General features: G+C 36.3%; 1 protein-coding gene across 3 annotated transcripts in view; it reads left to right on the forward strand.

Moving 5' to 3' along the window:
- The window catches only part of MON2 (MON2 regulator of endosome-to-Golgi trafficking), a 79,530-nt gene that overhangs the window by 37,912 nt on the left and 26,555 nt on the right, over positions 1-15,063 (forward strand). For 2 of the 3 annotated variants that reach the window (XM_085323832.1, XM_085323833.1), the window contains exons 14-23: positions 1,085-1,266; positions 2,677-2,789; positions 6,025-6,129; positions 6,470-6,550; positions 6,634-6,707; positions 6,786-6,876; positions 8,093-8,194; positions 10,459-10,569; positions 11,355-11,530; positions 14,831-14,993. In XM_085323832.1, the coding sequence (XP_085179958.1) occupies positions 1,085-1,266; positions 2,677-2,789; positions 6,025-6,129; positions 6,470-6,550; positions 6,634-6,707; positions 6,786-6,876; positions 8,093-8,194; positions 10,459-10,569; positions 11,355-11,530; positions 14,831-14,993 (1,198 nt within the window). The remainder of the gene's footprint in view (positions 1-1,084; positions 1,267-2,676; positions 2,790-6,024; positions 6,130-6,469; positions 6,551-6,633; positions 6,708-6,785; positions 6,877-8,092; positions 8,195-10,458; positions 10,570-11,354; positions 11,531-14,830; positions 14,994-15,063) is intronic. The other variant, XM_085323834.1, reaches the window with a different exon arrangement.

Raw genomic sequence — 15,063 nt, forward strand, 5'->3', positions numbered from 1 at the left:
AGCTGGGCCTCTTCAGCCTGGGGAAGAGAAGACTGAGGGGGGATCTTGTCAATGTGTATAAGTACCTGAAGGGAGGGTGTCAAGGGGACGGGGACAAACTCTTTTCAGTTGTCCCATGTGACAGGACAAGAGGCAATGGGCAGAAGTTGAACCACAGAAAGTTCCGCCTGACCGTGAGGGGGAATTTCTTCACTGTGAGAGTGACGGAGCACTGGACCAGGTTGCCCAGAGAGGTTGTGGAGTCTCCTTCTCTGGAGATCTTTAAGGCCCGCCTGGATGCAACCCTGTCTAACATGCTCTAGGTGACCCTGCTGAGCAGGGGGGTTGGACTAGGTGATCTCCAGAGGTCCCTTCCAGCCTTACCAATTCTGTGATTCTGTGAAAATACTCAAATTGACAGAGAGACTATGGGACAGATCTCTTCATAGCACGTAAGCAGACAATACCAGAGAAGTTTGTGTACTAGTGATGGATAGATTGAGTGAAGATCTGTTAGGAGTAAACTACATGCAAGTCCCTGAAAGTGTAGCATAAAACCCTAATGTATATAAAGCAGTTTTACATACTTGTGATGTACGTGGAGCTCTAACATATAGAGAGCAGTTAATTATATTTTCAAAGACTTACATTTAAATTTTAATATTTTTATTCTTTCTTTATTTTAACTGAATATTTTATCACACTGAAGTGATTCAGTCTTAATTAATGTTGGTAAAGTAACCAAATAATTTTTTTAATACTCATTAGCATATACAATCTTTCCATTGAAGTGGAGTAGCTGTTTAGTAGGTAACAACTGTGGCAATTTAACTACCTCTTTCAAAGAGTTTTTAGTTATCAGACCCCCTTTTTCTGAAATCAGCATTAAATATCTCCTTGTAGGCTCCTTTATGCTAAATCATTCAGAACTAAAGACCAATTTTATAGGAAGTGGTTCTAAAGAATTGTGTTGATTGGTTGTGCTTGCTCTTCAGCATTTATAGTGTTACTTAGTTTTAAACTGAGTTCACATTGCTTTCATGTTTGGTTAGCTGATTTTTCTGTATGTAGATTAATTCCTATTAAATGATACATGCTCTTTCAGCACTGATGAAGCTGCCACTGAAAATATTTTAAAAGCAGAATTGACCATGGCTGCACTTTGTGGAAGATTAGGTCTTGTCACGTCAAGAGATGCCTTTATTACTGCCATTTGCAAAGGGTCCTTGCCTCCTCACTATGCCCTTACTGTATTAAACAGCACAACTGCAGCTCTGTCCAGCAAATGTAAGTATATTCATTTCCTTTATTGTATGTTCAAATATGTTTAATTTTTTTACATGTATTGTCCATGCTAAAATAACTATAAACCCAACTTTTTTTTCTCAGGATGTGGTTCCAAACATAAACAAGTGTAGTATTCTTTGGCATAAAGGATTTAGTTACATTAAATTAGTCAAAATACTCAGGCAGGATTTAGGCTGCCTGCCTTTCAGATCTTAGTCTTGCAGCATACTAAGCCTGCTAGGTAGTGTTCTTCTCAACTTAAAACTTCCTTCAGTGCTTAGCATATATCTAAATTTCCTATTATAAGAAGATCTACTATCCTAAAGCTCTGTTATGATGTGTAATTAAGACACTCAAACTCTTGCGAAGTCCCTGGGCAAAAATCGCAGATACTCCAGAGTTGGATAGCACTTGCTTCATTTGTGTGTACTGCAATCTTTTCTATAGTTGTCTAGTGAATATATCACTTACTGATTATTACTTACTATATTACTTACTGAGTAAATGGCAAGTCTTAAATTCTGGACTCTGTTCAGCTTACAAAACAATGAACTGATGCTTCCAACATCCTGAGAGTGTGCTACAGGCACCAAGTTATGGGATATGCTAGATAGTAGTGTATTCTGTTTCTGATTTTGAAATTGAATTATTATGTAGCCAGAAATGGAGTTACCTGGAGAGTATGCACATGCATCTAACAGTAGACCTCTAATATTATATAAAAATACCCTTTTTGGGAATGAGTGCGAGAACTTCGTCTTCAGCCCGCCAGCTAAGTATATTACTAGATTGCAAGTCTGTGAAACACTGAGGTGCTGATTTCTGCTAAAGTGCAGTACTTTTGCAAGTTGCAAATATAGGTTAGAAACATAAAGTAAGTTGAGTCTGGATATTTTTATAATACACTTAGATTTTTCTGAGGGGAGAGGAACAGTGAGCTTCACCTTATTATATTTAGATTGGTATGTTACTCTTCTTTCTACAACTGAATTACAAAAGGGATCACTTACAGTCCTGTATTGGAAAAACATTACAACATAGCAGATATAACACCTTTATTTTCAGATTGCACAAGTACAACAGTAACACAGAGTGATTTTAGATAGATAACTGAATTGAGGCATATACACAACCTGTATGTGCTTGCACAAATATTTAATTTCAGATATAAATGCATATATTAACAGGTTGCAAGCCGTACCTTGTAGTTAATGAGGGACAAATTAATACCAGTTCCTTTAACCCTGTAAAACAGTGCTGTAATAATCTAAATATATCTGAAGATCAGATTGTAGTGAGCTGCCTTTAGTACTGTGATAAAATTAACAGAAATTTGTTTGTCAGAAGGTAGTGGTTGTTACTACAGTGAGTATTGACTTTTAAGTTCGGATTTTTTTCATTTTCCTCTAGCATATTCTATTCAGGGACAGAATGTTCAAATGATCAGTCCCTCAAGTGAGTCTCATCAGCAAGTTGTAGCAGTAGGTCAGCCCTTAGCCCTTCAGCCACAGGGAACAGTGATGGTAAGTACAATTTGTAAATGATCTCTGTCTTGCTTAACAGACTTTTTCTGCATCTTACTATGTCTCAAAAGAGACAACAGATAAACAGCACTCTTACAAACAAAGATTATCTGAAATATTCTGCTAAGCTCTTAATTTAGGCAGAAAGCTCTGTAAAGAAGGTTTGCTCCAGGCTTTTATCTGAATTTTAGTTCAATTCCTACCTATTTGATTTGAAAGCCCTTGGATCTCAGCTCTGTTATGTGTTTGCATGCAAAGATTAGCTTAAAGTGTTCTTGTAAGATAGACTCTGATTTTGTAGAGAAGATACAGTTAAAGCTGGAGTACTTGAACTTGTGTTTTTGATCTTTCAGTTCCCCTGTGAGTTCAGTTCTGTGTACTGTGCTTGTCTTGCTTACCACCCACTCTTCAGTCAGGAGCTTCTATTGCTTTTGTTTTACCTGGTTTGACCTTTATTACATGTAGCCTGTTCTCTGCTTAGGTCAGTGAAATAATGTCACAACATGTCTCAGTCTCAGTCTGTCTCCTTGTTAGAAAAGCGCACTGGGTTTCTGATTAATCTCTAATGTGATTTACATCTCAGAATGTGATTAAAGGAGAATTATTCAAATCATCATTGATATTTTAAAATACATTTTAAGAAATGGTCAGGGCTAACTATTAAAGCCGAGAATAATAAAACTCTGAAGTCCTCTTGCTGCAAAATAAAGCATAGCAATTTAAAATTCGTTATTTCCATGCTTTCCTGTCTCAGCTGCAGGGAACTTGAGTGTGTGATCTTACATAATAAAGGGAACTAAAATGATTCATGTTCATGAGCTGAAGAAATTTTTGGTAGGACAGTCTCATTTTTGAAGTGCAGAAAGAGGATCTGGATGATGCAGGAAAAGAAACTGGTGCTCAGATAGCAAACTTCAGAGTCAGTCTTAAAACACACAAGTAGCAGGATGACATAAAATGCAAGAGGCTATTTTCTAATACCACACAGGAAGTCAACAACCTATTTTCTGCTATGTTGTGTTTGCCAGGCATATTTTAGCATACACTGTTTTTTGAAAATTAGACAAATCCATTGAAATGGCATTTACATGGATAGATTATTATTCCAGAGGATCTAAATGGTAAAACTTAGTGGCAAGTTTAGTGAAAAGCTCCCTTAGGAACAGCAGTGTTTGGCCTCTCGGTATTCACAGCCTTGAGATAGTAATATAGAGGGCAAGTAATCATTTTCATTGTAAGGACGCATCTCTATCCTTGTTAATATTTATTTGATTTTTTTTTTCCCTTCCTTCCTGGAAGGTGATGATTGACTTTCCTTGTATGGAAAAAAATCTAGTTCAGTCTAGTTGGTGAGATTCACAGAATTGTGGAATCACAGAGTAGCTGAGGTTGGAAGGAACCTATAAATACCATCTAGTCCAACACCGCTGCTCAAGCAGGGTTGCCTACAGCAGGCTCCCCAGGACCATGTCTGGATGGTTTTTGAATATCTTCAAGGATGGAGACTCTACAACGTCTCTGGGCAACCCGTTCAGGTGCTCAGTAACCCTTAAAATAGCTAAGTTCTTCTTTAGTTTCAGATGAACTTTTGTGTTTCAGTTGTGCCCTTTGCCTCTTGTCCTGTTGCTGGGTGCCACTGAAAAGAGTCTGGCTCCATACTCTTAACACCCTCCTTTCAGATATTTATATGTACTGGTAAGATCTCCCTCAGTCTTCTGTTCTCCAGGGTAAACAGTCCCAACTCTCTCAGGCTTTCATCATACAAGAGATGCTTGGGGGTGCACCTACTCAGTACTGTCCTCCGATTAGACTTTGGGCCACTGATCACAATCCTCTGAGCTCTACTGTTCATGCAGTTTTTCTCCACTTTACTGTCAGCTCATCTAGCCCATACTTCATCAGCTTAAGGATGTTATGAGAGATAGCGTCGAAAGCTTTACTGAAGTCAAGGTGGAGAACATCCGCTGCTCTCCCCTCATCTACCCAGCCAGTCATTCCATCATAGAGGGCTATCAGATTGGTTAAGCGTGATCTCCAATTTGTGAATCCATGCTGACTTCTGCTCTACCTTCTTGTCCTTTCTTGATACCATTTCCAGACACATGATCAGTTGCTCCATCACCTTTGCAGGGATGGAAGTGAGGCTGACTGGCCTGTATTTCCCTGCGTCGTCCTTCTTGCCCTTTTTGAAGACTGGAGTGACATTAGCCTTCTTCCAGTCCTCAGGCTCCTCTCCTGATCAGCACGACCTTTCAAAGATGGTTGACAATGGCTTAGTAGTGACAGCAGCTAGCCTCCCCAGCACTCGTGAGTGTWTCCCATCAGGTCCCGGGTACTTATGTGTGTCCAATTTGCTTAAGTCATCTCGAACCTGATCCTCTTCCACCAAGTGAAAGTCTTCAGGTTTTTAAACTTTGCATACTTTCACCAGTGTTTGCCACACAGTTTACAAGTCCCTTACTTTGTTGGATATACTCTTCATTATCACCTTAAGATATGACAAAACAAAGGAGAAGTGTTTTTCTTTTAATGGAAACAGGAACACATAGAATATGCTCGTTAAATATGTTGAACTAAAAATAACTTTTGCACAAGTGTTTGAGGCACACTCAGTTACGCCACTGTTTTTTCCACTAGGAAACGATTACTAAAGCAAACCAAGTTTGCCAAGTGTGAGAAACTCTGGGATTTAGTTTGAAAATTCTTCAAAACTTAGGGAAAGCTTCTGCTGTGAGTGTTCTGAATTTGCATAAGCCAAGTGTTCTGCAGTCTCAGAGCTCAGAGGTGGTCTTGTACAAAATGGCTATGTATGCCTGGGAAGCAGCGTTCTCCAACCCTTTGTAGGGCAGCCTTTGCCTTAGGGTATTACTGCTCTTTTCTTATGCTCATAATAGAGACTTAATGTTGGCAACATTTATTAACATCTTTGTACTCCTTTTCTGTCCTGAACCAGTGCTTAAAGACTGTAATAATAGGGCCATATGACCCATATAASCATTTCATTCAAAATATGTTGGACACCTGTATGAAAACGTACATAGTTTCTGTAACACTGAAAATAATGTAACTTTCTGGGAGGAAAGTGCTCAACCCCAGAAAGATAAGACTGAGGGATGGAGAGCTGTTGAATTACTTATCTAAAATAGATGYATTGCACCAATGCTAAAAATAAATAAGATTGCACATTTTCTAGAAACGTTGTTATTGTAGAACAACATAATTGTTTTTTTTTTAGCTGACTTCAAAAAATATCCAGTGTATGAGGACATTACTCAACTTAGCCCACTGCCATGGAGCTGTTCTTGGTACATCGTGGCAACTTGTCCTGGCTACTCTTCAGGTATGGTATAAGAAATAATTGTATGGTTTTGATGCCTTGTTTTTTGGTTATAGATTGGCTTTGGGTGTTTATGTGAGCAAGAAAAAGCTTTAATGCTACTCATGGTGTACTTTGAGTTGCCTTGAATGGGTGCTATAGCATTTCCTTTGAATTCTGTTTGGCTGGCTGGCTGCTTGCTAACTCAGTGTTAGTTTCATTTCTGCCTGAAGAGGTTTCTCTGCTGAAATGCTAATATCCGAGATCTAAATATTTCTGTGTAAATAATTATAAAATAACATGTTTAAATATTTCTACTACTTTATAAAAATCTCTGTTAGAAAATCATCGTCTTGTATTTCAGCATCTTGTGTGGATTCTGGGATTGAAGCCAGGTATTGGGGGTGCCTTAAAACCTGGAAGAGCTGCAGAAGGGCCCAGTACAGTAAGCGTGATTGTTTTGTAACTTAATGATTATGCAGTGTTTTTTGTTGCAATCTATAAGACAAATATCTATTTCATTTTAAGGTTCTGACAACAGCAGTTATGACTGACCTGCCAGTTATATCCAACATACTTTCAAGGCTTTTTGAAAGCTCACAGTAAGAGACTTCATCTTTTAATTAAAATAATGTGTATTTATCAAACTTGGCAGTGCTTTGATAGCAGTTATTTTTCAGGTATCTTGATGATGTGTCCTTACATCACTTAATAAATGCGCTTTGCTCCTTGTCTCTGGAAGCTATGGATATGGCATATGGAAACAACAAGGTAGAAGGAGTTCTTTATTTTCCTTTTAGATGTGTTTGTGAGACAAGCAGAAGATTTGTCTATTTGTTTTTTAAGCTAACTACTTCTAATATTAAGCCAGTAATAGATTTGATGCTCTAGACTGTAAAATAAGAACCAGGAAACATCTTGTTACTTGTTCCTTGTTACCAGGAAACATATGATTACTAAATCCTCTGAGCATGTTCATTGTATTCTTTTGTTTTTTATTAACAGAAATACATGAAATTCCTTAGTTAATTAGGTTACAGATAAACAACTTTTGGCCCAGAATGCTTAAAGACCCTGTGATTGAAGAGAATTGAATGTATATTCTCTTAGTCGTAATCTAATCCCAGAGGAGGGTTTCTGAACGTCCTATTGTTTTTTTTTTGTTTTTTTTTTAAAAAAAAAAAAAAGAAAGAAAAAAACACGTAATGGTGACAGAAAATAAGTAAATAGAAATTTAAAGAAGTGTTTACATCAGAACATCTGACGATTATATCATCAGTTCAATTCTTTAAGGCAGAGAGAGAAAAATAAAGTAATTGGTATTTAAAATTGGTTGAAAAAGAGAATAAAAAATCAGCATAAACGGGAACAGTGAAGAACAGAATAATTTCAGTGTAGCAGTAACTTTGAATATGCATTGTTTTTCTATTATTATTTTTCTTTTCATAAATCTATTGTAAATATTTACATATATATTTGATAAATGGAAATTTACATATTCCTGCAGGGCATTTATGAAAGTGAGAAAAAATAAAGCAAAAGGGGATCCTTAAATGGAATAACCTATAATGTTCATTTATATATAATTTCTGACTTTTAAAAATCATGATGACAAGTCTATTTTGTTAGTAAAATATGTTATGCAGTCCTGCGTTATACCAGTTTTATAAAAATGAGAATTTGAAAGGAATATTAGGACTCAACTCCTTGTTCAAACTAGGAGAAAACTACATGAAAAATTACGAAAAGAATGTTCTTCATGGTACTCTGTTGCTACCCCCTTGTGGCTTTTCTTGAAGTACTGCAGATGCTTTGGAAGCTTCCTGGTCCCGCTACTGATGCTRTAAATATTATCACAGCAGTTTATGAACTATAGTACTCCCATGCCGACTAGCTACATCCTAATTTATAAAATATAATGTAGAGAAAAGCTCTAACGTTATTTCAGTTACCTCAGAGTCATGTGTTCAAATTCCATTTTACAAAGGAACCATCACTTTTTGCTGTTGCTAAATTACTGGAAACGGGACTAGTTAACATGCATAGGATTGAGATTCTTTGGAGACCTCTGACCGGTCATCTTCTGGAGGTAACTGATTTCTTTTATCAGTCATAATAGTAGTTAATTTATGATAATGAACATCTTGTGGAAATGCATTTCTACAAGGGTAATTTTATTTTTTTAATCTAACCCCACTTTAGATGTTTTATATGCTTTGCTTGTATAACTTGAATACATTAGTTTGAATTTAAAGGTGAATTTAAATACTTAAATTTCAGTATTTTATAGCTCTTACTGGCTTTATCTTCATCATGCTCTCTGTCAGTGCTATGTCTTATAAACAGTGATAAATACCAGTTTACAATACTCCACATATGATTCATACTCAGTAAAGCACAAGAAGGTTTTATATTGGGTTCACGTAGAACAAATAGCTAGGAAGACTTTAAGATACATTTTTTTACTTGTACCAGATAGATTCGCACATTAGATTCACACAACCTTTTTTTTTTTTTTGGGGGGGGGGGGGGTTGTTAATAGTAAATGTAAACTAATGTTTTGTGTGATCTTATAGAAGAAAATCTTGTATAAATAACAAAATAATTGTCATTATTGTATATCGGTTTCTTGAGTAAGTATTTTACCTTCTATATGAAAAAATGTGCTTCATCAAGGAAAAAAAAATCCTAGCTTTTGAGTTTGAATTTGAAACTAGAAACAAGTGAGGGTCTGTAGCTGTTAAGTTTTTATCTTGCTCAATGATGTGTAGAAGAGTCGAAATCCAAAAACAGGTTGGACTTAAAGTAAAGGAGAGAGATTTTCCTCCTCATTTTCCAGAAAGTATTGGATACTTTTATAGTATTAGGGATTGGCCATCTCTAACCTTCTTTATGCAGATCAGCTCACCTTTGTGTAATCTTATCTTTTCTTCAGGGGAGAGAATTTGGATACTTTAAAGAGTCTAAAGGCTTAAAGCAAAAGCATCTCTTCTTTCTCTTGCTTCCTCTTTTACTCCCCTTGCTGCCCACCACCACCACCACCAAGCCAATAATGTTCACCATCCACATCCTGGGAGTTCGTGTTTTTCTCATAAGCAGTCTACGTCAGTGTCTTCTCCATTATGGATATTTGCCACTGCTTTGGAGAAACACATTTGGAGAAACTACACATTTTCAAGCATCGTCTGATTGCCTTTTAAATCTAAGTCTTCAAGAAGCAATGAGAAAGCACCATCTGCAAATTAGATTTAATGCAGCCTAAGGGAAAAATTCCTTCCTTGTCTCTCAATCTGATGATCTGGTCAGATCCGCAGTATCGTGAAGCAGTTCAAATTTTATCTTTTTTTTTTTCTTTTATTTTCTTTTTTTCACATGAAGTTACCTATTCTGTCTCTGCCTCCTTTCCAGTTTTGCTAGTGGCTAATAAGGAGGCAGTCCACCATCCAAAGCCATCTGCCTTATGAACCTGCCTTGGACCTTGAAGGGTTCTGAATTTTCACGTCACTGAACTAGGGCTAGAAGGGTGGGTGGAAATAATCATTTAGAGGTCAAGGAAACCGTAGATCTCTTATCTTGTTTGACAGACACAAATCAGGTGCATGAGTACAGTTCATAGTATGTCTATGTATGTGGAATAGATTTTCAGGGTATTTTTATTTTACTGTTCTACAAAAAGCAACTAGCAAAATCATTAGGTTTAGATAATTAGGATACAAAGAACAAAAAGAAGTACATTTTGAAATTTAGGCAGATACTCAGTGTTCACTATTGTTTTGTCAAGCTTTTGAAATAATGCTTCGTAAGCCTTGCTTTACATTCACCATGTAGTTACTTTTTGTATTTGAGTACGTAAAAGAGCAGGTGCTTGGATTGTGTTGGTTACTATTGTGCTTCCACACTTGATTATGTTACACTGATTATGGAAGGTGAAACTTAGGTTTAGTTTGGCCTTGTGATACTATAAAATCCAAGAGTTTCAGGCATACATTAGAGTTGTTCAGTGCTTTTTAATCTATTATTATCTGATTTGGCAATTAGTACATTGACATTAGAGAATGTTTTGGATTGAACTGCTGTGATTTTCATTTTGTTTTCTTCTGTCTTTCGCTGCTTCCTATTGCTTCCTTATTCAGAAGGTATGTCTGTCCAAAAGATAAGTTTTTTTCTTTTTGACTGTCAGACTTAATTTTTATCATTTAGAGTTGCTGTATTTGCTCTATTATTGTATAAGATTTATTATTGTAGTTTTTGAAAAGTCTACTGTACTTGAAATATCCAATTTTTATATATAAAATATATTCAAATCTTGGTTAAATAAAAATGGCCTTGAACAAAACACTGTTGTGTTTTCAGGTCTGTCAGCATCCAAACTCCAGAATGAGAGAATGGGGAGCAGAGGCTTTAACTTCTCTCATTAAAGCAGGACTGACATTCAACCATGATCCTCCTTTATCACAAAATCAGGTAAAGTAAGTTTATGAAGAGCTGCTTTACTTTTCTGGAACTTACAATGAACACGAAATCAAAATCTTCCCTAGAGGAGGTTTTCTACAGTTCAGTGAGTAAGTGATATCCATAAAGTAATTTTACCATTGAGTTTATAAAGCCTAAAGCCGTAACATTCAGATACAACTATTGACAATCACCTCGTGCATTCTAATGAACTTTCTCCCCCTCCCTTTTGCAAGGGCATGGCAAAGAATGGTGTTGCTTACACATTGTGTCCGTTCATTAGAAGGAATTGTGGATCACCCTCATGAGTGCAAAACAATTTCAGAATGTTTAGAAGCATATATATGATTTAGTGGCAGGCAAAAAATAAATTTTCTTTCTTTGTAAATTACAGCTATTCAATACATTTTTTAATAAAGCATTCTAATATTTTTACTGAGATTCAATGGATATTATTTCCAAGGTGTATTTAGTAGAACGCTTAGTCTAGCCCTGCAGGGTCACCATAAAGCAGCATATGACAGCATGCTGTAGCTGGCATTTAGCTGGTCCCTTCCTGAAGGACCTGGATAACAGGTGAAAAAAGAAAAAAAAAGAAATGCGAGTGTCCTGCTGAGATGCTTTATGAACAGTTTTTTAGAAGGRCCAGTCTGCCAGTGAATTTCAGCTTTTTAGGTAACTAGAAAACTCTTAAGAATCTTAGGTTGATACTATATGATGTTAAATATTGTATATGAAAATAATTAAAGATCTGTTAATTTTTAGCATCCTTAATATGCTTTATTGTTTACTTTTAGAGACTGCAGCTGCTTTTATTAAATCCACTAAAGGAGCTGTCAAACATTAGTCATCCTGATATCAGGATTAAGCAATTGGAGTGTGTGCTGCAGATTTTGCAAAGTCAGGGTGACAGCTTGGGACCTGGTTGGCCATTGGTGCTTGGAGTCATGGGGGCAATCCGAAGTGATCAGGGGTAAGTGATGTTTAAAAAAAATAAATAAATAATCAGTAGAGAACAGCAGAAAGAATTCTGCTTTTACTTTTTGACTTTAACTACTTTGTTAATAGTCATGATTTTTATTGTCATTTTTAGCTTATGAACAATTTTACTCAACAGAAATCCATTTTCGGTATTTTTTTCTGTAATGTGTTTTCTGTAATGTTTCAAAGTATCGTTACGTTCTTCTTTCTCCCATGGTCAGCATGTAGTGTGCACTGAGGAGTACTGAATACTCTTTGTGCCAATTCAGTTTATGTCAGCCATCTGGTGGGCACATCTCTGATGCCACCAAAGAATTCTGCATGGCTTAACTTTACTTGCGATTCTTCTCTTGTTTATTTATTTATTTATTTTTTAATCTTTAGCCTCTAGGATGTTTCTTCCTCTGAACTTTCTCTTTTTTTTAAGATTTTCTTTCCCAGTGGCTGCTGCTACAACGAAGTTGGAGGATTATTTAGTTGCAGTGGGTAAAGCCCTTGACTGAGTAACACAGCTGATTCCTATATAGCTAGGATGAGGAGCATGAACTGGACTGATGTTTGGTACTTGAAATCCTCTTGCCCACAGGGGAAAACAAGAACTGAAGATGCAAGAAGTTCTTTTGAAATTAGCAGTTGACTCTGACCCTGGAGCTGTAAGCACCAAGAACTGTACCATACACTTAGACCATATCATCCCTTCTTTGGTACTAGTCAACACTGTGTGTACGAGGACAGGTCATCAAATAACTGTCAGAATTCATCTTGCTTCATCTCTCCCTTCTCGCTGCCATAGTTTGTCTTCTGGCCCTCTGAAGACCTTCTAACTGCCTCCCAAGTGCTTGAGAGTTTTTTGCTCTTGCACCAGCATTGCTTGCTCTAGCAGCAGTCCTCACAAAACATCCCCCAAGGATGTTGGTGCCCTTGGCTGTCAGCTAACTTTTTTTAAAAATACAAATGCCATTTTAACTATGCTTCCTTTGTACCTGCTGCTTCCACATTTGGTACGGTGTGTTCTGGGGTTCCGAGATGATGTCTTATTTTCACTGTTGTTGTTGATGGATGGGAACCTGCACTGGCCGATTCTCAAGATAGGCTTCAAGTCCCTTTAGACCTCAGGTCCATACTTTGCTGGCAAATGTTTCAAGCTGAAAGATTTTGTGTTATACCTTAGTATTATAGTACAAAGATGATAGAATTACTGTCCTTCAACTACGTAGCACTGTTTTTCCAAATCATGTCAGCTGCAGTAAGAAAAAAAATTAAAGCAAACCACCAATTTTTCTTGTGAAACAACTGAATGTCTTGCCTTGCTTATAGTTGTGATCACGAGACGTGGGCACTATTGCTATACTTCAGGCTTGTTGATCATTAGACTTTCTTCTCAAGTGTTTTCCATCTGGTCAGTGAACATCTTGGCTTCCAGGGTAGAGATTCATTTATCTTCTAGAAACTCTTCCAGGCTGCTATAAATACAGAAGATGCTGTTTTGAGCAACTGTGATATTTCAGTCATTTTTTGATTGCACCAGACTAGCCTGCCAAGCAAAAAAAATCTTCTTTTGAAGAATTTCTTTTCAATGGGATATTCCTGTCTATTCTAAGGTTGAATAAAGCTGTAAACAATCTTAAAGATTTCTAGAGCTAGGCTTAAGCTTCTTGCATTTGTTTTTCCTTTTTGGATGTTCATTCATAGCATTAAGAGGAATCTAGCATTTTGAAGAGCTGTCTTGCAGCTGCCATTTACGTGAAGGACTTTGAAACCTTCCTCCAAATACATAGTACTGCAGGGAACTTAATTGGGAAATTAACTGTTTTGAATTTATTCCAGTGGCCTCGTATTTGAAGATAAAAAAAGAAGTTGCTTTCCCATTAACTCAGTTCTTCAAAATGAGTAATGTAAACATACTTTCATTTCCTGCTTCCCTTCCTTCTCTCTTAGCGTCCTTGGAGGTCACATACCCCTGGGATTTTGTAGCTAAGAAGGAACTAAAACAGTTTTGGGAGTGTTTGACATTATAAACTCATGTAATGAATATGAGGGAAGGTAGTTTGCCATACTCAAGTAGTATACTCATAAAGATGAAGCCTTTGGTCTTCTATGTTAGGATGGGTGTCCATCTGTAGTACACATTTTTCTAATAGAGATTAGGTGCACCGGTATTGTCTGTGTGAAACTTCTTGTGCATTCCTCTCACTTCCATCTTGTATTGGCTGTTACAATACAATAGAAACTGGTGATCCAGAATACAGAACCACTGGTGATTTTTATTTTGAATTACACAAAAAGAAAAAGTGGTTCTTTTATTTAGCATTCTAAAATACATAACTAACAGACCTGTGTTCTAGATCTTTTTTTCCTGCAATATATATTCTGAAAGACACGTAGTTTCTATATTACAAACCTTTTGGATTTTTTTTAGGTTAAATATTAAACATTTAAAAAATTCTGTAGTAGAATTTAAATGCAGCTGCAGCAGTTTGCCTTCCCTATTTTGTATTATCTGTACTCCACCAGTCCTTTTTGATTTCTTCGTTTCCTCTCTTACCAAGCAAGTTTTTGGTTATAGATGACTATGCTGCATGTGAGAGCTTCTCTCATAAACCTTTTCCAGTCTGTAGTGTTATTTTGTGTTCATATTCAGAATCCAATTCTGAAAGTGAAATATTTATCAAGACTATGTTTAGTAGCAGAGATTTTCAAAAGATATTGTCTAACATGATACTGTATTGAAGCAAGTAAGATGTTATATACAAGCAGCCATTAAGTTGGCACACATTTTTGCTAATAAGTAAAAAGACATTTTGCCTTTCGATCTGGCTGGCATACTTTAAGTAATTACTCTTTGTAACTCCTGAAACAAGAAACTGTTCGTAATAACTTAGTTTTGGAAGTTTATAATGCTTAAACTTAACCTTTGTTTTGCCTATTGCGGCTTTTTTAGAATGTCCTACCTTACACATTCAAATTAACAAGTCCTAGAACTTTAGAATAGAGAATCAGACCTTTCTTTAGCAAATAAAACTAGCTGAGGACTATTGGAGAGTCTAAATTTCAACTTCACTAGTGAACATGGACTAAAATTATTTATCAGAATTGGAAGCTTCAGCTTAATGTTATATTTCAAAAAATACTTGTTGAAATGTTTTAGGTGTTTCAAATTTATCATGGAAACTTTAAATGGATTTTTTTTAATAGTACTGTCTCCTGAGGTATTGTATTCAAAAGTTTCTGTGCTCTTGAAGAAATTTGAAATGAGTGTGTGTGTGTGTGTTTTTTGTTTTGTTTTCTTAAGAGAGTCCTTAATACGGACTGCATTCCAGTGTCTTCAGTTGGTTGTGACAGACTTTCTTCCAACAATGCCATGTACTTGTCTACAGATAGTTGTTGAAGTTGCAGGAAGCTTTGGACTTCACAATCAAGAGCTAAATATTAGCTTAACTTCAATTGGTTTGTTGGTGAGTTTTATGTTAACCTACAGTGATGCTGCTTCTGGCTTTCATTTTCTTCTTTTTTTTAATGAAAATT

The sequence above is a fragment of the Rhea americana genome, unplaced genomic scaffold (genome assembly GCF_003343005.1).
Source record: "Rhea americana isolate MKP2758 unplaced genomic scaffold, rheAme1 scaffold_88, whole genome shotgun sequence".
In the NCBI taxonomy this organism is placed as follows: Eukaryota; Metazoa; Chordata; class Aves; order Rheiformes; family Rheidae; genus Rhea; species Rhea americana.